Source organism: Pongo abelii, chromosome 12 (genome assembly GCF_028885655.2).
Source record: "Pongo abelii isolate AG06213 chromosome 12, NHGRI_mPonAbe1-v2.0_pri, whole genome shotgun sequence".
Taxonomy (NCBI): Eukaryota; Metazoa; Chordata; class Mammalia; order Primates; family Hominidae; genus Pongo; species Pongo abelii.
Genome location: NC_071997.2, coordinates 43,709,913 through 43,736,926, shown reverse-complemented (window position 1 = coordinate 43,736,926; position 27,014 = coordinate 43,709,913). Strand labels below are relative to the sequence as shown.

Sequence of the window (27,014 nt, the reverse complement as noted above, 5' to 3'; positions counted from 1 at the left end):
TGAGGAGGCACTCAGCATGTGTTGCCAACATTTGTATCAATTGCCTGGCACTTATGCTGATTAACTTCAATTGAGAAATGTAAGAAAGGAGGATTCGTATGAGCTTTTGTTCAGTTGCATCATGAATCAGCATCAGCTCCATGGGACCTTCCCCATTCTCCTACTGCTTTTGCCATGTCAAGGCTTTTGCAGCTTCACAAGTGAGTAGTTCCTGAGATGCAACCAAGGAATTCATGAGACCAATCTGCTCCTCTGAGTTGTCCAACATTTTCCTCATGCACAGACTCAAAGAACGTGCTGTGCTGCTCCCCAGACAAACATCACATGTGAGCAGCTGGGCCACTGCAAGCAGAGAGGTTTGTGCTCAGGGCTGTAGCACTGTGGGAGGATCTTGTGCATCTTGCATGCAGTAATAAACTCCAACATCCTCAGCCTCTACCCGGCTGATTTTCAGTGTGAAATCTGTCCCTGACCCGCTGCCACTGAACCTATCTGGCACTCCAGAGAACCGGTTGGAAACTTCATAGATCAGGAGCTGTGGAGGCTGCCCTGGCTTCTGCAGGTACCAATGCAAATAGGTGTTTCCATCACTATGGAGGAGGCTCTGACTAGACCTGCAGGAGATGGAGGCCGGCTCTCCAGGGGTGATAGACAAGGAGAGTGGAGTCTGGGTCATCACAATCTCTGCACTGGATCCTGAAATAAATAGAAAGAAGTGGAAGGATATGTACAAATATCATGTGTCATTTTTAATAAATTTTCATTTGTTATTTCAGGCTATATAATTTTTTGTTGTTTGTATTTATACACTAAACATATTCCAAATTTTCAAGCCGCAAAGGGGATTCTAGAAGTCACCTACACCACCTCCCTTTTTCTGTGTGACAATCTTCACCAGAGCACAGGTCCTTGTTTCTTTTTGAATCGTCCTCGCTTTCACAGATCTAAACCTCACATTCCCCATCCTGGAGAACAAGACCTGTACATCTAACACATGGGCAGGGCAGAACACACATGGAAGGCAGTGGGGCCCCCAGGCTTACCTTCCCACCCCATTCTCCTCCCTCATCTCCTTCTGTCCTTACCAGGGACCCAGAGCATTAGCAGCCCCAGGAGCTGAGCAGGGAGCCTCATAGTGAGAAGGTGAACTGAGGAGTCCTGATCAGTCAAGGCAAGGGTTAGAGCTAAGCTTTTATCTCAGACTCACAAGGGAAGGTCCTCCCTAGAGGACAATATGCAAATCCCCCGGTGGGTGCAGTGATGCTAGGCGCAACGACAGGAGGATGAGGGCTTCTCTTGTGGGCAAAGGGACATAAAATATCCTGCGTGTTTCAAGGAAAACTAAGCAAGATAAAATCTGTGTTGCCTCAGTTGGAGAAGGGACATATTATAATATTTCCTTTTTTCCCCGCTTTTCCAGGCACATTTTGCACTTGTCTTTAATAAAGTTGAGTTTCCATAAATATTGGCTGATTCTTTTTTCTTGCCTCCAATTTTCTTTAAAAGAATCTAGGTTTGGCTTTTCTATTTTTTTTAATTGAAATAAACCACATATAAAGGGCAGAAATCCTAAATGTGGAATGAATAAAGTTTTATGTATATTCACTATCCAGATGAAACTTATAGAATATTTCAAAATCTCTGGATGGTTATCTCGTACACCTTCCCATTCAATAACTTCCTCCCCATCCCAACCAAAGTAACTGTCTTTCTGACATCTACCACAATAGTTTGTTTGTACTTGGTAGTGAATATCATAGAAATTGAAGTAAACTTTTTTTTATCATTGTGTCTATTTTTTTCCCAGTTCTTTACTATTTTGAGGCCTTTATTTCTGCTTGTGGATTCAAATTACTGTCCTCTATAATTTCCTGTGATTCTTAAAAATGTTTTCTTGAATTGATTTCAGATAATTTATTGAATGTCTACAAGTAATAATTTCTTTTCGTTTGTGTTTATCAAGGTAAGGACTAAGCTCTGATTTTTTTTTTTCCTTGTCCCAGTTCCTAACTAAGGAGTCTGGGGAGTCATGCCCTACAAACTATAAATTCTCATCAGATGGGTTTTATTTAACCCTACATATCCTTGGACTTACTTTCCAACCTGACTGTGGTGTAACATTATGCAACAAGGCAGAAAATTAAAATATTTTACCCCAAAACATGTTTCTTTGCCCTATCTTGAAATGGCCTTGCAAAGCTGTCCTTTGTGGGGAAAAACTTTGCATCTGTAAAGAATCTCTATTAACATAGCTAGATTCTTTTTCTGAAGAGTCTAGCACATTTTAAAGATCTGAATAGGAAATATTTGTAATCTATTGTCTGTAAGGGCAACCACTGTATGACTTCAAAAGAACCTTGGTCTTCCACAGTCTTTTATCTTAAACTGAACATTTATTTTCTATTGATCCCAGGTCTTTAGACAAACTCAACCAATTGTCAACAAGGAAATGTTAGTTAGAGCCTGGAACCTCCACCGCTCCCCCACCCCTCATCCTCACCCCTGCTTTGAGTTGTCCTGCCTTTCTGGACCAAACCAATGTATTTCTTAAATGTGTTTGATTGACGTCTCATTCCTCTCTAAAATGTATAAAACCAAGCTGCGCCCCAATCACCTTGGGTACATGTTCTCAGGACCTCCTGAAGGCTGTGTTGGGGGCCATGGTCACTCATTTGGCTCAGAATAAATCTCTTCAAATATGTTACAGAGTTTGACTGTTTATCGACAAAGAAATATGTTTAGTTCGCTTTATTCTTAAAGTACACCTTTGCTGCATATAGAATTTTGGGTTGATTTTTTTTCTTTCAACATTTGAGTACGCCATTCCACCGTCTTCTAGTCTCCATTAGAAATAATGGACCCTTATTCAGCGTCTACATTATTGTATCTCTGTACATAGTGTTTTTTTTCTCTTGAAGATTTTCCCTTTGTCACTGTATTTCGGCATTTTAATTACAATGTGTGTAGTTATGAATCTTTTTTGCTTCACCTGGATGTGTTTCATCACATTTCTTGGATCTATGTAGTAATGTGTTTCATTACATATGAAAAGATGTTCCCATTATTTTTTCAAATACTTTTTCAGCTCCTTTCTCTCTCCCTTCTCCTTTGTAACTCCCATCCACATTTGTTGGTGTTCTTCACACTGACCTGTACATCTCTGAGGTCTTGCTTGGCTGCTTACATCTTTATTCTTTGGAACAGATTATTTCTATTGGTTGATCTTCAAGTTCACTGATTCTTCTGACACTGTCAACTGTTGTGGTACCTATCTAAATTTTCAATTGAGTTATTCTACTTTTCAGTTTTAAAATTCTTTTTTGGTATTTTTTTGTCTTCATAACCTGTACTGTTCTATTGAAAGTTGCCATTTTGAGAACACCTTTACAAAAATTTTAATAGTAAGAAAATTATGGCAGTAAAAGAGATCTGATCTAACCCACCTCCCCATCTTGCATTTCCCTTAATTATTCCTGGGCTTTTGGGCAGAGCTAACTTTGGAAGCCATTTAGGTTATAGTTTGAATGATGATATGGGTTAGCCAAAACTCAGCTACCTTTGTAAAGATCATGAAAGGCCATTAAACTGTGGGAAGAGAGGAGCCTGATTCTGCTAAGGTGTGGACTGGTCACCAGATACTCCTGCAGATAACACCACTATTGCAGATTGGCCTTTTAAGATATATTTTCAAGTATTGTTGCATATCTGACAGCAATGGCTCCACCTGGACCTGCTAACCCCCATCCTGTGGCCCTACTCAGGAGAGATTCAGCTCCAGAGGACAGCTCTGACATTTTATGACTTCATCTCTGACCCAACCAATCAGCAGCAAGCACCCATTACCTGGCCACCCCTTCCTCCAAACTGCCTTTGAAAAACCCCTAACTACAAGCCTTCAGGGAGATTGATTTGAGTACTAACTCTGTCTCTCGTGTGGTGTGGCCAGCCTCATGTCTACCAAAACTCTTTACTGCAAATGAAACTGCCTTTGCAAAATTATGACTGAGACAGTGAAAGAGGTCTAACTTAACTGACTCCATCTTGCTTCTAATCTCCAAGTTGTCCTTGTTCATTCCCGGGCGTAGGCTGAACTAACTTTGATAGGAACTTAGTTTTAGAGTTTAAAACAAAGACAATAACAGCCTTTTCCCAAAGCAGATGTTCTTCTTGCCTGGGGACTAGATAGACTTTGTAGGACTAACATTAGCCACGAGATTAGAAATTATGGTTTATGAGTCATGCAGCTGGAGGCTACAAGGTTCTGACACTCCCTAAACTGCTCCTACCATCAGTGCTTGAGATATTTTGCAGATCTTGAGCTTGATGGATCAGCTGGCACCACCCAGATCAATAAACTGCTAATCTGATCTTATGGTCTCCCACTCAGGAACTCACTCAGTGCAAGAAGACAGCTTTGACTCCCTATGATTTCATCTCTGACCAATCAGCACTCACTCCTAGCTCACTGGCTCATCCACCACCCACCAAGTTGTTCTTAAAAATTCTGCTCCCCAAATGCTCAGCAAGACTGATTTGAGTAATGATAAAACTCTGGTCTCCTGCACAGCCAGCCCTGCCTGAATTACTCTTTCTCTATTGCAATTCCCCTGTCTTGAGAAATCAGCTCTGTCTAGGCAGCAGGCAAGGTGAACACATTGGGCAGTTACACAATGTCGTGGTCTTCATTTGTGCAGTGGTTAGGAAAAATCCCTCAGCTAGGTACAATGTGTTTAATCATTTTTTTCATATTTTCCATTTTAAGTATTTGATCGTAGAGTACTGATCAAAAGAAATAAAATTTTTAAACATCTTTAAAATAACTCTATTGAATTCAACATCTCATTTGGTCTTTTACAACTGCAGGAGGTGAGCAGCAGGTAAGCAAGCAAAGCTTCCTCTGTCTTTAGAGCCTCTCCCCATTGCTTGCATTACCACCTGAGCTCCACCATCTGTCAGATCAGCAGCAGCATTAGATTTTCACTGGAGTGCAAACCCTATTTTGAACTGTACGTGTGAGGGATCTGGGTTGTGTGCTCCTTATGAGAAACTAATACCAGATGATCTGTCACTGTCTCCCATCACCCCCAGATGGCACCATCTAGTGGCAGGAAAACAAGCCCAGGGCTTTCACTGATTCTACATTATGATGAGTTGTGCAATTATTTCATTATATATTACAATGTAATAATAATTGAAATAAAGTCCACAATAAATATAATGGCTTGAATAGTCCTAAAACCATCCCCCACTCTAAGACCCGTGGAAAAATTGTCTTCCATGAAACGAGTCCTTGGTGCCAAAAAGGTTGGGGACCACTGCTATAGATAATGGAAACCAGGATTGTCATTACAAGAAACAGAAATCACAAATAAGAAAAGGAGGAAAAATAGAATGATACTTGTGGAATTTCTTCTTAGGAACTCATGTTCTTTTCTTACTTTTATTTAAATTTTATATTTCAATTAATTTTGAAATAAATTTAGATTTACACAAAGTTTCAAACGTAGTAGATTGTTTCAATATACTTCTCCTCCACCTTCTCTTAATATTAAACATCTTAAATAACCAAAGTGGGATGATATAAAATGAAAAATTAATATTGATACAATAGTATTTACTCCATATTTGGATTCCACTAAATTTTTCACTAAAGATTCTTTTAAGTTCCAGTATCAAATCCAGGATGACATATTGCACTTAGTTTTCTTGTCTCCTTAATCTCCTCCAATCTGTGATCATTGTTTATTCTTTCTTTGTCTTTCCTGATCTTGATGCTTGTAAAAGGTACTATCAATGATTTTTAAGATTGCCCTTCTAATTTTCTCTATTAATTAATTCAGATTACACGTTTCTGACAAGAATATCACAGAAGAGTTGGTCCTTGTCAGCCAGTGCATCATCTTGAGTTGCATAATGTCAACATGTGTTATTACCTGTGATGATGAAGGACTATGATCAATAAAATCCTTTTTGTAAAACGTTTTGGACAAAGGGAACACACGCAACTGCTTTCACTGCTCTTCCTGTTTGGTCATGTCCTCACATTATTAGAAATAATTTATTTTTCTCTGAGCCTGCCATTACTTATTTTTTTTTCAGAATTTAGTTATTTTTGAAGTCTACTAACCAATTAAGAATATTGAAAAAATAATGTTCATTCTTAAACAGTAAATTTTCAGTGATGCCATTTACCAATGGAATGTTTTTAGCTTGAATAAAGGAACAGGGCAATAGGATTATTAAAACACAGAAGTATTATGCCAAGAGACAGCTGTTACTAAGTCATGTAATTGGATAAATGAATTGAATTTTCTACCACTCAGAATGTTACAGAAATCAAATGGAAAGGTACTGCAAGCACTGAGCTGCTCCTAACTGGGGAGATTGAAATACAATTGCTGCCATATTATAATTCACACAGTTGAGACACGATATTGGAGAATATGAAATTCTAGGGCTTCAGTTTAAAATATATAGCATTTGTTATGAAAAATATATACTTTTCCAAGTTTTGCATTTGTGATCTGATGAATCAATGGGATTATGATTGAGTGTTGCTAGGGGTATGGAAAGAGGAGCTATTAGAGAAGGGTTACCAGACTTTACTGGATATAATTAGCCAAACTTGGACTTGTGGAGAAGAAGACTTAGAAGAAAAGCATTTGGAAAAGCCACACATGTTTTAAAAATCAAATACTTGCATCTTGAAAAACTATTTCCAGAGAAAAGCAATGACTTAGCAAAAAAGTTAAATGACAGTTTAGGTGACCAATTCAGTCTCATACACATGCAGCTGCTTTGCTCTTTTTGCCTTGCATCCCCGAGGTCTCAGAATGCCCTAGGCTTGAAAGGACTTGTTTCCCCAGGAATCAAGTAAGTAAGAAAATAAGTTGACAACATACTTAGAGGAGAAGCCTGTCAAACTTCTTGGGGAAAACCTGGGATTAGGGGAAGCCAGGAAGAGCATGGCTGAGCCAGAAAGGGTAGAGCACATGAATCTCATGGAGATGAGCCATAAGGCAGGAAGTTCAGAATCAGAACAGCTGATTTAGAACAGACCAGTACCTCCTTATGGATCTGACACTGTGTATGGTCCAGTGGAATCTGCAGTGAGGCTGTGAGTTGAGCAGCAAAGTCAGGGCAATGCAAACTGTGTTCTTGGAGCCGTGGACGACAGGAGAGTATTTCTTCAGGGCCAGTGATACAGGCGGCCTGAGAAGAGAGACTTAGGATGGAGCCCTCTGGGAGCTGCCTCAGCAATGCTGTCTGGACACTGATCATTTAATGAGAGGGACCCCTGGGCTTAAAGCCACACCACATCTTCCCACCTCCTTCAAGGGCTCCTCACCATTTCTACCTCACCCCAACTTCCTTCTTTTCTAAGAGGAGCAGCTGCTCAGATACTGATTCCCTGGAGGAAGGAGATGCTCAGCTGAGCAGAAGGGTTGACCCTGCATGGGAGTGTCACGTGTGTCCGTGTAAAGAGAGTCCACCAACAGGCTTTGTGTGAGCAACAAGGCTGTTTATTTCACCTGAGTGCAGGCAGGCTGGTCCGAAAAAGAAGTCAGCAAAGGGTGGTGGGATTATTACTAGTTCATATAGGTTTGGGGTAGGCATACAAAGTACATTCTCAAGGGTGGGGAGAATATTACAAAGTACCTTTTTAAGGGCAGGGGAGACTATATCGTATCAGTTAGGGTGGGGCAGGAACAAATCACAATGGTGGAATGTCATCAGTTAAGGCTATTTTCACTTATTTTGTGGATCTTAGTTGTTTCAGGCCATCTGGATGTATATATGCAGGTCACAGGGGATGTGATGGCTTAGCTTGGGCTCAGAGGCCTAACAGGGAGGTGTATGTTTAGGGCCATTACACTGTATAGGGTCCCAGTGAGTGCGCTGCTCACAGAAGTAATATGCAACATCTCCTGGCTCCACATTGGTGATTGTGAGTGTGAACTCCCTCCCAGACCCACTGCCACTGAGGCGGGCTGGGACCCAGGAGCCCTGTTTGTCACCATATAAAGATCAGTGGTTGAGGAGATTGGTGTGGCTTCTGTTGGAACCCGTTCAAGTAGATGTCTCCATTCCTATGGATGAGACTGTGACTGGCCTTGCAGGAGATGGAGACCCTGTCACCTACGGCCACAGATAGGAGGGATGGGGGCTGAGTCAGCACAGTAGCCTGATGGGAAAGTGTGGAAAAACGATTGATCAGTCTGAATACAAGTCAAAAACAATGGTTGTGAATGAAAAAAGAAGAGATACATCATATCTAGGTGTTCTTCAGGTTTTTAAGCCTCTGCCATCTGAATGAAAGGCTGAAATATAAACTTTGGCCATTGATCTTCACTGTCTCACCCACTGGATAAGAGTGGCCACCACTGTTCTCATCCTGAAAATTACTTATATGTACAAAGAATCCTGTACCATGAATGCAGAGCACCAGGGGCAAGAGGATCCGTCCCAACAAGACCATCCTGGGCAGGGGAATCTTCCGGAAGTGTGTTTTCAGCCTAGATGAGCAGAATCAGATAACAGGTTCACTTTCACACCTTTGATGGAGCGGTCAAATAGCCCATGTATGTTTCTATGCAAAAGACCTTGAGTGCTAGGCATTCATCTCTGAACCTCAGTCAAAGCTTCCTGTGAGAGAGTATGCCTCGCTGTGGCTCCCAGGCCGGCTGTACTCAGATGCCTGGGCATGGTCCAACCATGGGCTCAGGTTGAGCAGAACCATGATTTAAGGATAAATATCCTGGGGGTCAGCTGACCTTCTGAAGTGTCAAACATGATATTAAAGGATCAATATGGGAAAGGAAAAATGTCACTAGGTTGTGATTTTTCATTTAGTTCAGAGAGCTGTTTCTTCTACCCATTTTTCTTTCCTGAATGGAGTCATAGACATAAATCTAACCAAATATACAATTTTCATCGTCCTTTTAATCATTGGCAAACTATATCTACACTTCTGGAGCATCCGGGAAGCTAGCCCATACCAGTGCTATCTTTGGAGCCAGGCGGTGACTGTGGATGTGAGCAAATGACAGTTAGATCTACAAGTCTCCGAGACCATGACTACTGGCCTGGGAGGACCTGCAGGTTTTGCACGTCCTCATACCTGGACGAAGAACATCTTGATCCTTGTCCTTTTGATGCCCTTCAATTACTAGGCCACACTCCAAAAACCTAGTCCTCACTCCTCTCCTTTGCTAGACAGACCCTCTCACAGCTCTTCCTCATGGACATTTCTTGTGAATCATTTCTCCAGGCTTACACACACTCTGCATGTCACAGTATGTGACAGAGGGAACTGATGTTTAACCAATTACCCATTGATTAGGTTGTCCTGAGTCCTAAGTGTTAATTGTCCTTCTACAATAGAGTCAGCTAGAAAAATGAGAAGCGCGAAGAGGTGTAAAATTATTAGTGCATGAAAATGGTAAACTATGAACTGGGATGATGAAGTAATAATAGTAATAGTAATAATAATGATGATGATGATAATAATAATAATAATAATAATAATAATGATAATACCCAGAACCAGCCTGGACTCTGGGCCATTGTTAATCCGAGATCCCAGAGCCCTCTCTAGGATCGCTATTGCGCACGTGCCCCCTCTTGTGGTCAACTCTGCCAAGACACCTGGTGTTTTTTCCTGGTACTTGACAATGTCATTCCTACTGAATAAGGTAAGTCTTTTTTGCATATTCTCAAACACGCTTTGTTGTTTGTTTGCTTGCTTGTTTATGATGCCTTAAACAATCATAAATGGTTTTCAGGCACTATCCAAGACTGTGGAAACATAAAGCGAGTGGTAGGTAGCTTTCAGTTAGATGTTAATACCTGTGAATTGGGATTTCCTCATGTCTGGTTTCCAAGTGTTGTGGAGGCCACAAAATACGTTGCTGTCCAACGCTCTCTAGTTAGCAATAGAGTGACCGTAAGTTTATCAGACTTGAGGCCCACAGCGGCTCAGTCGGTGATTTCTTTCTCCACTCTTTCATTGTTCCCTCAGTCGGAATCTGTGGGCAGTTTCCACCATGTCTGTGCATCTGGCCTCTCTCAGCTCCCCTGCAGTGCTGGGGGTTGGAGCTGATGGCTGCACAGATAAAGGTCTTCATATTATCAGCTCTGGCTAGAGCTCAACTTCAGAGCAGGACAGTGCCCTCCAGATGATTATAGAGCAGGAAGACTGCCTCTTTTGTCTTCTCTAAATGGAGAACATTCTAGATTTTTATGGAATATTTACATTCCAATATTTATGGCATGATTCAAATTATTTTTCAAAACTGTATTGGAAGCTGTGTCTGAAGGCAGGGAGCAATGCTTTTTTTTTTTTTGAGACGGAGTTTCACTCTTGTTGCCCATGCTAGACTGCAATGGCATAGTCTTGACTCTGCAACCTCTGCCTCTGGGGTTCAAGCGATTATCCTGCCTCAGCCTCCCAAATTGCTGGGATTACAGGCAGAGCAATGCTTTTCAAAGCATTTGAACCAAATGACTTTGCTCTCTGGTTCCACACATGGCACTGAAGCCTGCGGAATTTAGGGCTTCACGTGGGTTCAAGGGTCCCAGGCTGCCACCTCATCACTCAGTCTCCTTTTCTTGCCCAGTGCTCTGTGTTCTTTCTCTAGTCAGGAAATTCTCACACATTTTGGTCTAAAATGGAAGGAGTGTTGCTTCTTTCACCTGAGGATCAATCAATTTACAATTTCTGAGACAATAATTTACACTTAATTAAATCAAATCATGTTCATCATATTTGTCTAGAAATGATTTTATTCTTTTTATTTATTACAAATTGCCTCATGGCCTGACCAAACTTCCAGCGGATCACTTGCAAGAGCAAATTTAACTGTCAAATTTACCGTTACATTCATCCATTGAGTTATTGGTTTGAATTACTTTATATTTGACATTTGTTTGATTTCTTTTTATAGTTTCTGGTTCTCTGCTAAAATTCTTGAACTTGTCATGGAATGCATTCAGCATATAATATACTATTGGCCCAATATCCACAAATTATTTTCGTCCCTTTCTGTTGCCTGTTTTCTTCTCTCCATTTTGTATGTTTGGGTATTGTTGATTGAAATCACACTATGTTTAATACACTTAATATCTATGTAGATTTAAACTGATACTTGCCTTACAACATTTCAGAAGCAATTTTGGGCTCTGGAATAATTTTCACATTCCAGAGAGGATTTACTTCTTATTCTGCCAGAATGAAATGCTAGGGCTGTACCAAGTTAATGCCATCAAAGGACTGCGCTACTTTGGGCCTGGGTATCAGCACGGTGGTGCCTTGCTACTCCTGGTGCATCCTCTCCCCGGTATGTTTCCCTAGCAAGATTTCACCTCAAGACCTCGGTATGTGTCAGGATCCCTCCTTTTCTGCAGTCGTTCAGGACAGTTTTTCACCTGTGGCCATATGAGATTTTTTTAAAGCTCTGATGGACTCCGAGGCCTCTTGGCCCCTCCTTTCTTTCAGATTTTCAGGCCTGGGTCTCTCTTTCTGAGCCTGCTTATGTCTCAAGGGACACTGAAGGCACAAAACTAGTGCTCACCTGTCTATGCTTCCCTGCTTTTCTTGTCTCCTCGAAGACCTGCTGGGTTGTAATGTTTAATGCCCCATCATGGAGGTAGATGGGCTGGTTTCCTAATTAATAATTATTAAGTTGAAGCCAAGAAAACTTGAGAGAGTGTTTATTGTTCCCACGAAGGATGCCTGTGTGGGGTGGGCACGAGCTGGTGCAGACCTGCCTGAAGAGGCAGAGTTTAGGCTTTTAGAGTTAGTAAAGGGAGAGAGTGACAGAATGCTCTCCCTGTGGGCTGGAGGGTTGTGGGGAATTTCCTACCAGTGCTTATAGAGATATGGGCAGAGAAAAAAGGAGGAGGGGCTTGGAGGATGTCAGGGATAAAACATCAAAAGTAATCAGACTCTCAGACATGGTGATGCTCTAATGCCTTCAAACACGTTTTCATATTTTATTCAGCTTTTTTGTAGTTGTACCCAGCAGGTTGGTTCCACATAAGCCATTCCACCATTTTACAGAAGTGGAAGTTGCAAAACAATTTTTAAATTATGAAATGGTTCAAATTTAAAAATATGGTGAGAAATATTATATATATAATTACCGGTTGGAGCAAAATGATAATGATAAGTAATGTTATCAAATGTTTACTGTTTATAAACATTTTAAAAATATCTATTCAACTCTTATAATACCCTGTGATGTAGTTATTCCTTTATTTTTTATTATTACAGATGGGAAAACCAAGCAAAGAAAGTTTAAGTAACGTCCTGAAAGTCACACAGCTGTTAAGTGGATGAGCCCAAATTCCCATCAAATGTGTATGGTTTCGGTTCCTGTCTTTCATCATGGGATAAAGTAGTATCCAAAGGCCCTTTCTGCGGGGTTCATTAGATTTCCCACTTAGATATCAGTCATTTTGACAAGAGAAAGGAGTGGACTGGTGTCTTCTCGCTGTCCAGGGTTCTCACACCATGACAGGCAAGCTCCTATGTTGTTGACAGTAACAATACGCTGCATCTTCAGCCTCCAGGCTGCTGATGGAGGGGATGAAATCAGTCCACCCACTGTCACTAATCCTGGCAAGGACAGCAAGGTGCACGTCATAATTACTATAAATAATAAGATTCAGAGCCTGACCTGGTTTTTGTTGGCTCCAATTCAGGCAGCTACTAATATCGTCACAGCTTCTCAGCTGATGGTGGCCTTTCAACTTCTCTCATGAAGCTTTGTCTGGAAGTTTTGTAAGTTTGGGCACCATAATGTTCCCACTGACAACTGAAATGAATAAAAAAAATATCACATGAGAAATGGTGATGTAATTGAGGTTAAACACATCACACTTCATGGTCTTCTCAGGTCACTCAAGTGTGTGAGTTCCCTGTGAGAAGTCACAATTCACAGATGCAAAAAAGCCCTCAGAACTCATCTTACAATGAGAAGAAAGGCTGTTTCCTCATCACATGGGAGCCTCATAATTTCAGCTCCTAACTGTGAGCAAGACATCTGTCTCAGACCAATTCCACTGAGTCAGGGTGAAGTCAGACAGGCACATACACAGTAAGAATCGCAGGATACTAAACTGGTTTCTGCCAATACCAGGTTGAGTCACTGCTCAGCCCTAACCGATCCAACTGTTTTTGGAGACCAGAGCCTGAGTCAGCACAGTGATCACTGTGGCATCTAATTCAGAAATAGAACACAAACACATCAAATATTTTTCTGAAAATATAAGTGTTATGAAATGATATTTCCTAAGCTATCAAATTTCTTAAGAAATATTTCCTTTATTTCTAATGCTTGTCCTTACTTCATGATATGCACAATTTCCCCACTCCAACCAGTATGTATTCTATTTAGATCGTAAGGTACGATTAGTGGTTATGTTTATGTTTGCCACTCAATATCAGCGGTATGGTACTCCAAAATCTCAGATTGCTAGAACAGCATTGTATAAAATGTTTAAGCAAAGTGATAATTCACAAATAAACATGAATTTCAGATTTATAAAAAGAAATGAAAACACAAGTGCCCTAATAGAGCAAGATAAAATATGCTTTTCTACACACAGAGTAAAGGGTAAAAATTATGAAGGGAAATATAGTTACAAAAATAAGCAATTTTTAAAAATCAACTGCCATCTGCTGTGCAAACCTCAGTCCCATCAACTCTCTCACTGAAATATTTCTCAGGTTTATCTCTCTATCCCCTCCAGCATCTTGATAATCACAAGGATCCTTAAGAATGATGTTGCTCATGTTTTAATCTCTCATTGTCTAGTTTGATAAGTTATGTTGACAACTGCACAATGAGTGATAAGATCAAAAGACTATTGAGGACATTTCAAATGGAAAAACTAAAAGTCAGTATCTCTCATAAACATAGACACAAACATTCAAAAAAAAAAGGGAAGATTTACCTCTCTCTCTCTCAGATAATCTGACATGCCCAACTTGAATATATTTCAGAAGTGCAAGGTTATTATAACATTACATAATCAATCCATATAATGCATCATACTGACAGAATTAAGAAAAATAGCTTTTATTATCTCAATAGTAGCTGAAAATCACTTGAAAGAAGTCAACAGCTATTCATAATAAAACTCTGAGCAAGCCTGGGATAATGGAAAAGCACCTAATTCTGATAAAACATCTACAAATGATCCATCTTTAGAATTACTGAGGTTTAAAATTATTGAGAAGTGGTACAGACAGTTCTACAGCAAACATCATACTTAGTGATAAAATATTAAATATTTTACTTTTCAAATTGTAAAAAATACTGAACCATCCACTATACGAAATCATAATGGAGGTCCTAAGACATGCAAAAATTCAAAACAAATAAACAAACAAAATCCATGGAGTTTGGAAATGAATAAGCAAAACATTTGTATTTGCTGATAAAATTTGTACATAAGTTCTTAAAGAATCTAAAACTTAATTACTAGAAATAATGGCTTGGCAGGTCTCTGCATACAATGTGGATTAAAGGAGATATAAATAAATAGCATTTTCATGTTCATAGAGCAGAAGATTTGATATTGTTAAGAGTTAATGGGTGCGGCACACCAACATGGCACATGTATACATATGTAACAAACCTGCACGTTGTGCACATGTACCCTAAAACTTAAAGTATAATAATAAAAAAAAGATTTCAGTTTTCTCCAATTTGATATATAGACTCAGTGCAGTCCAATTAAAATCCCCAAAGGAATTTTTGAAATTGAGAAAGTGATTCTAGAATTTACATGGAAATTCAAAGGACGTAGAATAGCCAAGAAAATCTTAAGTCTAAAAATCTGGTATTATGTCTTCTGACTTTTTTTTTCTTTATAATAAAGCCACAGTAATTAAGACTGTACTGTAGGTACAGAGATAGACAAAGAGTCAAGAAAAAGATTCTTTTTACACACTCATGAGATTTTTAAACATGGCAATAGAGTGAGGTATAGGTTTTCAATTGTTTTTTGTTTTGTTGTGTTTTGCTCTATTTTTGCAAGAAATGGTGAGGAGTTGTTGAGTATGAAAATAAAAATAAATAAAACAAGACATCAAAATAAAATTCTTGATCCACCTCACCGCAGGCAAAAACATGAATTAGAGGTAGACTGTAGCTTATATGTGAGAGGTAAAATAATGATGCTTCTTCAAGAAAGCATAGGAGCATACCTTTAAGCCCTTTGGTGGTAAAAATTTATTAAACAGAGGACACACATAAACACACAAAACAAGCACAGGAGAAAAAAATGACAAGTAAAATGGCAAATTAGATTACATTATAATTAAGAACTTCTAATCATATATATGTATATGATTAATATAACATTACACACACAGACACTCACACACACAATTTGAACAGGAACTTTCCTAAAGATATGCAAACAGCCAATGAAAATAAATATATGAAAAGTGACTCAACATCATTACCTATTAAGGAAGTATAAATTTTAATCATGATACAACTTCAGTCAGTACAGATGTTTTGTGGTAGATATGTATAGTGGAACTTTGACATAATTAACTTCATCTGAGATAAAGACTGCATTATATGTTTCATAGGACAGCTTGCCAACAAGAATAAAATGTTTTGCCTAAAAAATAAAAAAATAAAAATAAAGGCTGCATCCAACCAGATAAGGTCACAAGCAAGCACACTCTTCCACTGTGAGTTCTCACCAGAGGACTCTGTGACCATGAAAGTGCAGGCTGTCAGTATCTCAAAAGGGCCATCTTAATTCACAACCATCCCGCTGTCATTTGTGATAAGAACTCCTCATCTGCCTAAGAAGGCTCTGCCACATCAAAAACTCTTCCTTGCAAGGACCAAGGGACCTTCAGGCCAGACCAGGATTCTTTTTGTCTTCTTCACTACCCCTGGACTGATTTGATAACTCTTTCTCCTATTTTTTTCTTTTGGTGTTAAATGTTACATTGTGTAAACTTTAACTTATAATGTTTATGTATTGATTAAGAATACTATTATGTATGGTTTGCAGTATTGACCAGCTTGTGCAATGGTTTTAGCCTGTGTGCCCACAACACTGACAATCGAATGACTCCTTGGGAGCTCCATGTAGCTTGCAGCTTCTGTGTTGGAAATAGCATCAGTAAAAGTCTGACATTGTGGAAAGACATAAACACGCATGGGCCTAGTTAACTCTGACCTTGGAGCGCACATGACGGGGCAGATCTATGCAAACTTGACCCCAATGCCTGAGGAAGCCGAAAGGCTGAAGAAAGAGGCCGACACATCCAGCTTCTCAGAAAGACACATTTAATAGAGACTTAACAGAAGCTGTGTCTGTGTCTCTGGCAGCAGGGAGATTAAGATGGTCAATCACTTGCCATGATCCCTCTCAAATAGGGCTTGTATACCATAGGAGACCAGTGGTTCAGAAAGGATGTGTACAACAATCAAAGACTGATTACATCAAGGTTGTTTAAGGGCAGGATTTATGCTAAGTACTTGCTCTTAAATAAGAAACAATAGATAAACTGAAAATCTTACAGACCGTTCCAGAACTCGGGTTAATCAGAAGTCAGACATGGAAAATTAGCATCCAAGATGGGGTTGCTTTGGCCTCCACACTAGATATAATAAAAAGTTTGACAGTACTAAGTACTGAAAAAGATTGACAGCAATTGAGACTTTAATGACATGCGGTTGGTTTCGTGTAAACATGTTCAGCATTTCAGTAAACTATCGTCAATGTTTAGTAAGACTAAATCTATGCTAACTTTGTAACTCAGCACTTCCATTCTTAGGAATATTCCCAAGAGAAATGAGTGCATAAGTCCACAAAAGACAAGCACAAGAATGTTCTTAAGGTTTTTACCGGTAATATTCTTAAACCAAAAACAAATCATTAGTTGAAAAATGAATATATTTTGGCATATTCACAGAAAATTGTTCCTCAATAAAAAGGCACCAATTACTGCCAGAGAAACAACACAGATGAAGCTCAAAAATATTTTGATCAAAATAAGCAAAACATCAAAGAGTAAATACTGTATGATTGCAATTATATAAAGCTTAAGTATAGGAAAAATTAATAAATATTGATATAAAATACAGCAGAAGCCTAGGATGATGATAGATGGAACATGGAATTGACAGGGAAGTAACCTGGGGAGATATTTGAGATGCTGGGAAGAGTGTGGATCTTGATCTGGGTAGTGTTGGAAGAAGGTGGGATCGGAGCATAAATGTTTACAATATACATATAAGTGCAATATGTTTATCTGATATGTTGTTGGCTGAACACACTTATATGTGTATGTACTTATGTCTGATCTTTGAAAGGCCATAATTTAGACTCTAATCCCCTGTATCAAAAAAATTCTTTAAAAATATTTAGAGTAACTTCTCCTTTTCTGTATAAGTCTGACTTTTGCTGCAATGTGGACCTCCTAGGTTTAATTTTCTTTGTCCTTTATTAATAATAATCAGGAGAGATATTTGCATATCAGCTGATGGAGCTGAGGGTAAAGAGAGATAGAATGTAAATGTGCCTCCCTGACCCCTTCTACCAAAACTTTCCAGTGAGCTTCAAACCTTGGCTGCATCTGAGAACTGCTGTCAGCAGACGGTGGCACCAGGAGGAGCAGCTGGGGCAGCCCAGCCTCACACATCTACTTCCCTCCATGGTTTATGTTCGGGCTTGTATCACAGTGGGAGGGGCACTGTTATGCTTTTGACAGTAATAAGTTGCAACATCTTCAGGTTGCAGGCTGCTGATGGTGAGAGTGAAATCTGTCCCGGATCCACTGCCACTGAACCGAGATGGGACCCCTGATTGCAAAGTGGATGCAGCATAGATCAGGAGCTTAGGAACTTTCCCTGGTTTCTGCTGATACCAGGCTAAATAATTGCTAATGCTCTGACTTGCCCGGCAAGTGATGGTGACTCTGTCTCCTACAGATGCAGACAGGGAGGATGGAGACTGGGTCATCTGGATGTCACATCTGGTATCTGATATTAGAAACATAAAAACACATATTCACATGATGAATACATTGTTCTAAGCAGAATTTCCTGAAGTGCCAGGCATTAATGGCTACACTGGCTGAATAAAATTTTTGTTGTTTCCCTCCTTACCTGGGAGCCAGAGCAGCAGGAGTCCCAGGAGCTGAGCTGGGGCCCTCATGTCCATGCTGTGTCCTGACTGAGAGAGACTTCTGCACAGGGTGTCACCAGCCTATTGATAAATGTTCAGGGCAGTAGGCGTAGCTCTGTGGGACATGCAAATCTGCACAGCTGCAAAGATGACTTATCTCAATAACACTGCACAGGCCCAGTGCCTCCCAGGTGTCCAAAGTCTGCAGAGCATGTGTTTCTCCCTGCGGGCTACAGGACAGAATCAGCCTACTGTCCTATGTGTGGAATGTTCTTTTGCTCTCTTCATGTTTCATGACATGCTTCTCTTGCTAGCTTTCTATTTATGATAAGGTCTGCTAGGGAAAAACATCTCTAGAAACTCAAGAAATTTTAGAAGTTTCCTGCATTTGATACAGGTGAGTACTATTAAGGTCAGAGAGACTTCCTTTTTGGTCCAATTCCCTGGAACCCCCAGTGCTGTAAATTGTCAGTGCCACCAACAATGGATGCAGATGCATTAAAGTATAATCACAAATGATAGATAGATGATAGATAGATAGATAGATAGATAGATAGATAGATAGATAGATTTGCTCATTAAAAAAGAAATAAAAAACTTTAAAAAAACCTCTAATACTTGAAAATAGTGCCACAGCAAGGAAGGGTCCTGCCACTGGCTATCTGGCATATCTAATCTCCCATCTCCAGACACATAATTGTTATCCTCCATATCTCAATGTTCTTTCCTACCTCTTTCATCTAGGCCAGCCAACATGATAAATTTTCTCCCTTTACTTCTGAAAGTTCTCAGCTATATTCTAGCTCTGTATGCCATCCTAGAGTCTCATGCTAGGTATTTCCCTGTGCTCCCTGAATTTTATTTATGCCTTTTATTTCTCTTATCCAAGCCATTCCCCTTCAGAAGCTGAGGTGTCCTCTAAACCAAGTTGTCACCCTCTATCCCTGTGTCTACTCTGTTTCTTATACCTGCACATTTCCAAATCACCAATCTCTTCCAGCTCCTAAGAGAAAACAGTTCTTAATGACTGGGTTTAGGGCACTTGACCCGAGCAGGTTCAGAAAGAAAACTATGCAACAAAAAGCCAGGGAATTGTATGGGATACTGAGCCTACACAATATAGAAAGTGTACCCGTGTTGTGGGGTGTAGAGGAAAGCCCACCTGGGCTTTGAAGCTATAGTTAGCAGAGACAAGTATCCCTACCTGGGTGTGCAGGATGCAAGACCCCTCCTCCCACTTATGCAGGACATCACAGCTGGATGAGAATGAGCAGGACAGTCACAAGGGTGGAGGCCACTGTTGCTGATGTCAGAGCCTAGGGGGGAAAGGGCAGCTATGCAGGGATTCAAAGTTCATGGTGGACTGGCATGTAGTATCAAGACTAATGAAGGTGTGTGAGGCATAAGAGGGAAGTTGTCTGCAAGGAAAGTTTAGGTGACAAGGACAGTGGGAGATTGGCGTCACACAAAATGTTTGATCATTTAAGTAAATATGGTATGAATAGTTACAGCCAAGATTCTCAGTTTGGAAAAAAAGTTACAAATATAAAAAAGGAGAAACTGTAGATTTGGATTGTAATTAGAGACATTAATGTAGATTCACTAATTTTTGGATAGTTTTATATGGATATAGATTAAAACATATGCAGATAGGTAATTTTTCCTAGAAGCAGTAACACACAAGTCTCAATAAACACCTTGAGTGCTCAAATCTTGTTTTATTGAATATCAATCTCTATTAAAGAGAATAATTACTGGAAAAATATCTGATCGCAGGTTTAGAGCAGAAAAAATATAAGATGAGCCTGCACTTCTTGTGTCAGAAACTAAGGAAGTGCTCAGAAAATGATGGGGTAAGAGAAAAAGGTATTAGGAACTAGCTTGAATGGGGCTCCCCTTGGACAAAATACGAGAATGTTGACTCTGAAAATAAATAAGAATAGTAACATATTTGTTTCAGTCTGTGCTGTTATAACAGACTACTTGAAACTGGGTAATTTATCTTTTAAGTTAGAAATCTATTTCTCACAGTTCTGGAGGTGGGAAAGTCCAATACCAAGGTGCAGGTATCTGGCAAGGTCCTTCTGGCTGCATCTCCATGTTGGAAAGGCAAGACAGAGTGAGCAAGAGCAAGAAGGGGTCAAACTTGTTTTTATAAGTAACCCACTCTCACTATAACAAACTCACCCCCATCATGATGACATTAACCTTTCATGAGGGCAAAGCTCTAGTGACCTAATTACCTCTTAAAGTTTCCACTTCTCAACGTGGCTGCACTGGGGAGTAAATTTCTAAAAAATGAACTGAGGAGGATACATTTGAATCACAGCATTCCACCCTACTCTCTCCAGTTCATGTCCTTTTCACATGAAAAATACATTCATTTTATCCCAGTAGCACCTAAAGTCTCAATCTGGTCCAGCATCAACTCAAAAGTCCAAAGTCCAGAGCCTCATCTGAATCACATATGGGTGAGATTCGAGACACTATTTATCCCAGGCAAATTAATTCCAGCTATAAGCCTGTGAATTATCAAGTTACATGCTTCCAAAATACAATTAGCCCTCCCTACCCAGGGGTTCCACATCCACAGATTCAACAACCATGGATCGAAAATAGAGTATTCAGCAGATGCAGAATCCACAGATGCAGAGGGCATACTTTTTGTATTTGCAGGTTCTTCGGAGCTGACTGCAGGACTTAAATGTCCACAAATTATGGTATTTGTGGAGGACCCTGGAACCAATTCTCCATGGAAACGGAGGGACAACTGTACAATGGTGGGGCGGGCATAAGATAAACATTCTCATTCTAAAAAAGAGAGATAGATAAAAAGAAAGGGTTAACTGGTCCTAAGTAAGCCCAAAACCCAACAGGAAAAACAACATTAAGTCTTAAAGGTAGAGAATAATCTTTGACTTCAAGTCTCATGTCTGGGGCCATCTGGGGTGGGAGTTGGTTTACCAATGCCTCAGGCAGCCCCACCTCTATGGTTTTACTGGGCTGACTTCACCCAGAAGTCTTCATGGGTTGGAGTCTTGTGCCTGCATCTTTCCCAGGCTGCAGTTGCATGCTGCTGGCCCTACAATGCTGTGGTCTCCCAGGCTGCCTCACTTTCATGGCTGTACTAGACATTGCCCTAGCAGGGATTTTCTGTGGAGGCTTTCTCCCTGTTATAAGTCTCTGCCTGGGATCCAGTATGTCCATAGCCTTTCCCAAGACTCAATCTGGCATCCTCCATGCTGGGAATCCAGACCCACTCTCTGGCTATCCTCTTTGGAATTCAGCACTAAGCCCCTGGAAGCTTTTCTTTTAAACCCTCCAAACACAGCCTCTGACAGGAATCTGGCTGGAGCAGTCAGCATCTTCCCAGCAAAAACAACTGAGAAGGAGGGGAAACCTGCAAACACCACGTTAGTGTTGAGGAAATGCTTATAAGCCGTAGATTTCATGTTTTCTCCAACTTTTTTTTCCTGTTTCTTAACCATGATTCTGTTTTTATGATCTTGAAGGATGAAGACATTAAGAAGAACAAGCAGCTGTTTTATGCTTAAGATATAAAAAGAGAAATGGAGACAAGAAGAGAGCAGAATTTATACATTCTTCAAAGTGGTTTGGATTTCTCTAACCATGGGCATAGAATGACAAAGACTTTAGGAGAAGACATCACTCTTTATGATTTCATGTTTTTTTGTGCCTTAGACTCCCATAAACACAAATAAAAACCCAGCCAGTCTCTTTCCCTTGAGTATTTTTTCTGGATAAGTTAAAATAATTTTAGAAGCAATTGCAAAAAATCATAGCAATAGCTGAAGCAGAGATACGAAGTCTGAAGTTTGGAACATTTGGGGTTGGTGCAGCAACTTGGTGACAGCAGAAAGGACCCCGGTTTTTGCTACATTTCTGCTTTGCACTTCGGTTTTTCAGTCTTGGGTTCAATGCCTCATGATCCTAAGAGTGCTGCAGTGCCTCCAAGTATCAATGTGCAAGTATACCTGTTCCAGGAAAAAAAAATGCAGGACAAAGCTCTTCACCTTCTATGCCTTTTTGAGGGATCAAAGTCCTTCCCTGAAGCACTGCTCACCTGTGACATCTCATTGTGGAGCTCATGTGCCCCACTCCCTGCTCCTGTTCATTGTCTTTGCCATGTGCAGCAGGACGAAGCTGGTCCCTTATACACCCAAGGAGAGGTGATGGCTGCTGTGAGGGTGCCAAGAGTTTTGCAATGTTTATATTTCACTGTGTCTAAGTTAAGTTGCATGGGAAAGAGAAAGTTCAAGGGCCTCTTTATCTGGTGGGATTGGAGTGGGCCAGATCCTGAGGATGACAATGAAGTCAAATTTCTAATTTTTCAGCTGACAATGCTGGCTTCACTAGTTAAGGAAATGTGGCCTGTGCAATAAGACCAGGACAGACTTTGAGGTACTGGAATAAATGGGGGAGATATTTGGCATAGGGTCCTCAGTCCAGGGCTAAGGTTTGCATTACCCAAGCTGCCGGGCACTGGCCCTGGTCTGTGGCAGTAGCAGCTTCTCTCCTGAACCATGGGGCTGAGGACCTGGGGGGAACCACAGGTGCTATCCACAAGGCTGCATGGAATGGGGCTTCAGAGAAGGAAACTGCTCACACACCCACGGGTGCCACACCAAGCCCAGAGCCCGAGGTCAGGATGAAAGTCTCTGAGACCAGAGCCTTAGGGCTGGGCCTGGGCTCCTGGGGCTGGGTGTCCTCAGCTGTGTACTCACTGGTCCTGAATCACCAGGACCCTGTTGGAGCCAAAGAGGGAGAGTCAACAAACGTCCACAGACTTTACTCAGGGAGCTTCTGTTCTGCTTAGAAATAAAAGGAACACATGCTGCAAAAATAATAAATATATGGACATACTATGTAAACTTTTAAATTAAATATATATAATATTGTGGATATAAATTATTGATGTATCTGTATATAATATGCATCTATATTATACATCTACATAATATGTGTACTTATATAGAAATAGATATAACTGTTGGTATAAGGTATGATTTCAAATTTGATAAATTGAGCATGAACATTTAAAACCAGCAATAGCACACCATAAACATGATCCCTCCTGACTTCCTGAGGGTCAGGAAGCTCAGGACCCTTCCCCATGTCCCTGTTGAGCAGGACAGAGAGACCCCAAGACCCAAGGGGGGTGTGGGGAATGCAATCAGCAGGTGGCTGGGAGATGGGTAGTGGGTCTGGGCCCTGAGTGGAGAGAAGTTTTGTTGCCAGATCTCCGAGTAGACAGTTCCTCCCCTGGGGGCTCTTCTCAGACACAGCAGCACATGTGACTCAGTGGCTGAGTAGTCACAGGGTCACAGGACAAAACCCTTCCACTTGGCAATTGGCAGCTTCTCCTCTGACTAGAGTGATGTGGGATCTGTCTGCCCAGCTATCATGGCTCACGTGGCTGCTGACATCCTGTTCACAAAATGTGATGCCATGAAGGCAGCTCAGCTGCTGATGGCCTGAGTGAACTCTGTCCAAGACCATCACCCCTGACCCAACAGGCATTGTGTAGAGTGGGCAGTAGGAGCCAGCAGAAGCTCAGAGCCAGCCGTGGTTTCTGCTGGTGCCAGGCTAGAACACTGTTGAGACTATGGCTGGCCCTGCAGGTGACAGTGACCCTCTCTACTAGTACACAGGAAGAGGGGCTAGAGACTGTCCATCTAAATGTGGAATAAACATGAACACCCCAAATATTAATACCAAGCACATAGTTTGTTCAGTTTGGTTAAATTCTATTCAGAAAATAAAACAGGCTAATTAACAGTCAAGGAAACATTCCTGTTTATTGCAAACAAACTGAAGATGAAGCCTGAACCCTCCCTTCTTCCTCAAGAGAGAGTCAGAACAGCAGGAGGAATAGGAGCAAAGCTGGGTCCCCACGTCCATGAGATACTTCTTGATGCTGATCCTGCTCAGAGAGGGTAGGGATAGTGAATGAGTCTTCTTTCACCACAACACCAAAATACTCTGGGTGGGTGGCTTGAACCATAGACATTTATTTTCACATTTCTGATAGCTGGAAAGTCCAACATCAAGGCCCAGCAGGGTTCACTTTCTGGTAAAGACATTCTTCCTGGTTTGTAGATGCTACCTTCTCACCATGCTTTCACATGGTCTTTCCATACGAGTGTGGGAGTTAGAGAGAGAGGAAAAAGAGAGATCTCTGGATCTTATGAGAACCACTAATTCTACTGGATCAGGGTCCCACCCTTATAACCTCCATTATATTCTTATAGGTCCTATCTCATACAGCCATGTTGGAGATTAGACCTTCAACATGAATGTGGGAACACAATTTAGACCACAGCAGGTGGACACAGGTAAGGCAGTAGGGAGGGAAAGGATATGCTTTCAGCCTCCGAGCACAGAGCAGTTTCCCCACAACTCAGCACACTGGCAGCTCATCCTAGATGTCCCAAGTCACACATGAGACACCATTCTAGCTTTAGAGACTTCCCGTTGATAATGGGACACTATCACTCTTATTTTCCCAGTGTTTCTAAGACCTTGGTGTTCTTTATTGTTTATTGTGGAGTGTGTTTGCACCCAGAGACAGGTTATTGACATAGCAATTTATGGGATTTTTAATTTTGTGATAGTGAAAATTACTTAATAAATTTATCATAAATAATAAACTAAAATTAATATATTGTGTAAAAATGAGATTAATGGAATATCCTAAAAGGAGCCTGAGAGGATAAAAAACCATATTCTTTTCAGAAAAGGACAATTAAAGTCATATGACTTTTATAACAAAGACATTTTAGTAGAAATTATCAAATGATAAATTCAAATAGGCTGCCACAAACATAACTATATACTCAAAAAATAATTTTCCAAAATAATTTTACATTATCGTATAAAAGCAAACAACTGCCAGGTGCAGTGGCTCATGCCTGTAATCCCAGCACTTTGGGAGGCTAAGGCAGGCAGATCGCTTCAGATCAGGAGTTTGACACCACCCTGGCCAACATGGTGAAACCCTGTCTCTACCAAAAATACAAAAATTAGCCTGGAATGGTGGGGGGTGCCTGTAATCCCAGCTGCTCGGAAGGCTGAGGCATGAGAATCTCTTGAACCCAGGAGGCAGTTTGCAGTGAGCCGAGATCATGTCACTGCACTCTAGCCTGGGTGACAGAGAGAGACTCCATCTCAAAACACAACACAACAAAACAAACAAACAAAACAAAGTGGGTTTATCAGCAGATCCACTCAATGGAAAATTTCTCCAATGTGTGCTTAAAGTAAAAGAACATTTATCCCTGATGGGAAACTCTAGATTTCTTTGGTCTTAGAAGAAAACAGCTTTCTCTCTACTTGTTCCACTTCATGTTGCCGAGGATGGGTGTCGGGGCAAGTGACTCTGAGGAAGGAGGAAGGCTGTGTCTGAGGGTGGTCGTGTCTCCTGCCCATCTCAGTGACCTCATGGAGAAGAGCCACCGACACCACCAAAGCCACCCACCTGCCTCTGCACTGCCAGGCAACAGACACAGAAACCATGTCACATTTAGTCCACCATATTTTGAGGCTTCTTTGTAACAGCCTTAATTGTACTCTGATTCTCCTTGGTATTTCATTTCAGTTTTTGGAATCATTTATTTTTCACCTAATGGGGCCTTAACATGTGGGACTAAAGTACAGCTGAGGCTATCATGAGCCAGAGTCCTCAGCAGCAACCTCTGCCCTGAGGTCTCCAACAGCCTCCTCTTCGGCAGACTCAGAGACCCTGCTGAGCTGCTCTCCAGACAAGCAGCACATGTGAGCAACTGGGCAACCCCAGGAGGGAGGTTTCTGTTAGGGGTTGTACCACTGTGGGAGGAGTTTGTAGAGTTTGCATGCAGTAATAAACCCCAACATCCTCAGCCTCCACTCTGCTGATTTTCAGTGTAAAATCTGTGCCTGATCCACTGCCACTGAACCTGTCAGGGACCCTGGAGGCCCGATTAGAACCCAAATAGATCAGGAGCTGTGGAGACTGGCCTGGCTTCTGCAGGTACCAATTCAAATAGTTGTATCTATTACTATGCAGGAGGCTCTGACTAGACCTGCAGGAGATGGAGGCCGGCTCTCCAGGGGTGACGGGCAGGGAGAGTGGAGACTGAGTCATCACAATATCCCCACTGGATCCTGAAATAATGAATTGCAGGGTTATGTACAAACCTAATAAGCAATTTTCATAATTTATCTTATGTCATTTATTTAAACTTAATTCTTAAAAATACTGATTTATGCCATAAAAATACACATTCTAAAATGAATTCAATTTTTGTAAAGTATAAGAGACTTTTATATTTTGAAGATCTTAATCAGAGCACCAGACGTCATATTTTTTATGAGGCTTCTAATTATTCACAGAGCAAAATATCAAGTTCCCTTTTCTACAGCACAGATCATACTCCTCTAATGCAGGGTTAGACTAAACATGGGATCATAGGATGCTGTGGATCCCTAGCGCTCACCCTCCCACCCTATTCTCCTTCCTCATCTCCTTCTTTTCTTACCAGAGACCCAGAGCATTAGCAACCCCAGGAGCTGAGCAGGGAGCCTCATTGTGAGAAGGTGAACTGAAGAGTCCTGATCAGTCAAGGCATGGTTAGAGCTGAGCTTTTATCTCAGACTCACAAGGGAAGGTCCTCCCTAGGGGACAATATGCAAATCCCCTCATGCATGCAGTGGTGTGGAAAGAGTCAATGGGGCAGGGGGCAGGGGATATGTCTCTCTTGTGAACAATGCGATATAAAATGGGAGGAAGGATTTGACTGTGACAGTTTGGATCTTGGGTAGGTCCCATTGTATAGGATATGCAACTC

General features: G+C 40.9%; 3 gene segments (V, D, J or C); all 3 read right to left on the bottom strand.

The window, feature by feature from the left end:
• Positions 1-364: 364 nt before the first annotated feature.
• LOC100939239 (immunoglobulin kappa variable 2D-29-like) lies at positions 365-1,134 on the bottom strand. The segment is given in 2 exon segments: positions 365-696; positions 1,086-1,134. Coding segments are annotated over 2 exon segments (381 nt in total).
• A 16,566-nt stretch (positions 1,135-17,700) lies between these two features.
• LOC100939171 (immunoglobulin kappa variable 1-27-like) lies at positions 17,701-18,207 on the bottom strand. The segment is given in 2 exon segments: positions 17,701-18,023; positions 18,150-18,207. Coding segments are annotated over 2 exon segments (378 nt in total).
• Positions 18,208-24,032: 5,825 nt separating this feature from the next.
• On the bottom strand, positions 24,033-26,754 carry LOC100939116 (immunoglobulin kappa variable 2-28-like). The segment is given in 3 exon segments: positions 24,033-24,093; positions 26,028-26,331; positions 26,706-26,754. Coding segments are annotated over 3 exon segments (414 nt in total).
• Positions 26,755-27,014: the final 260 nt, after the last annotated feature.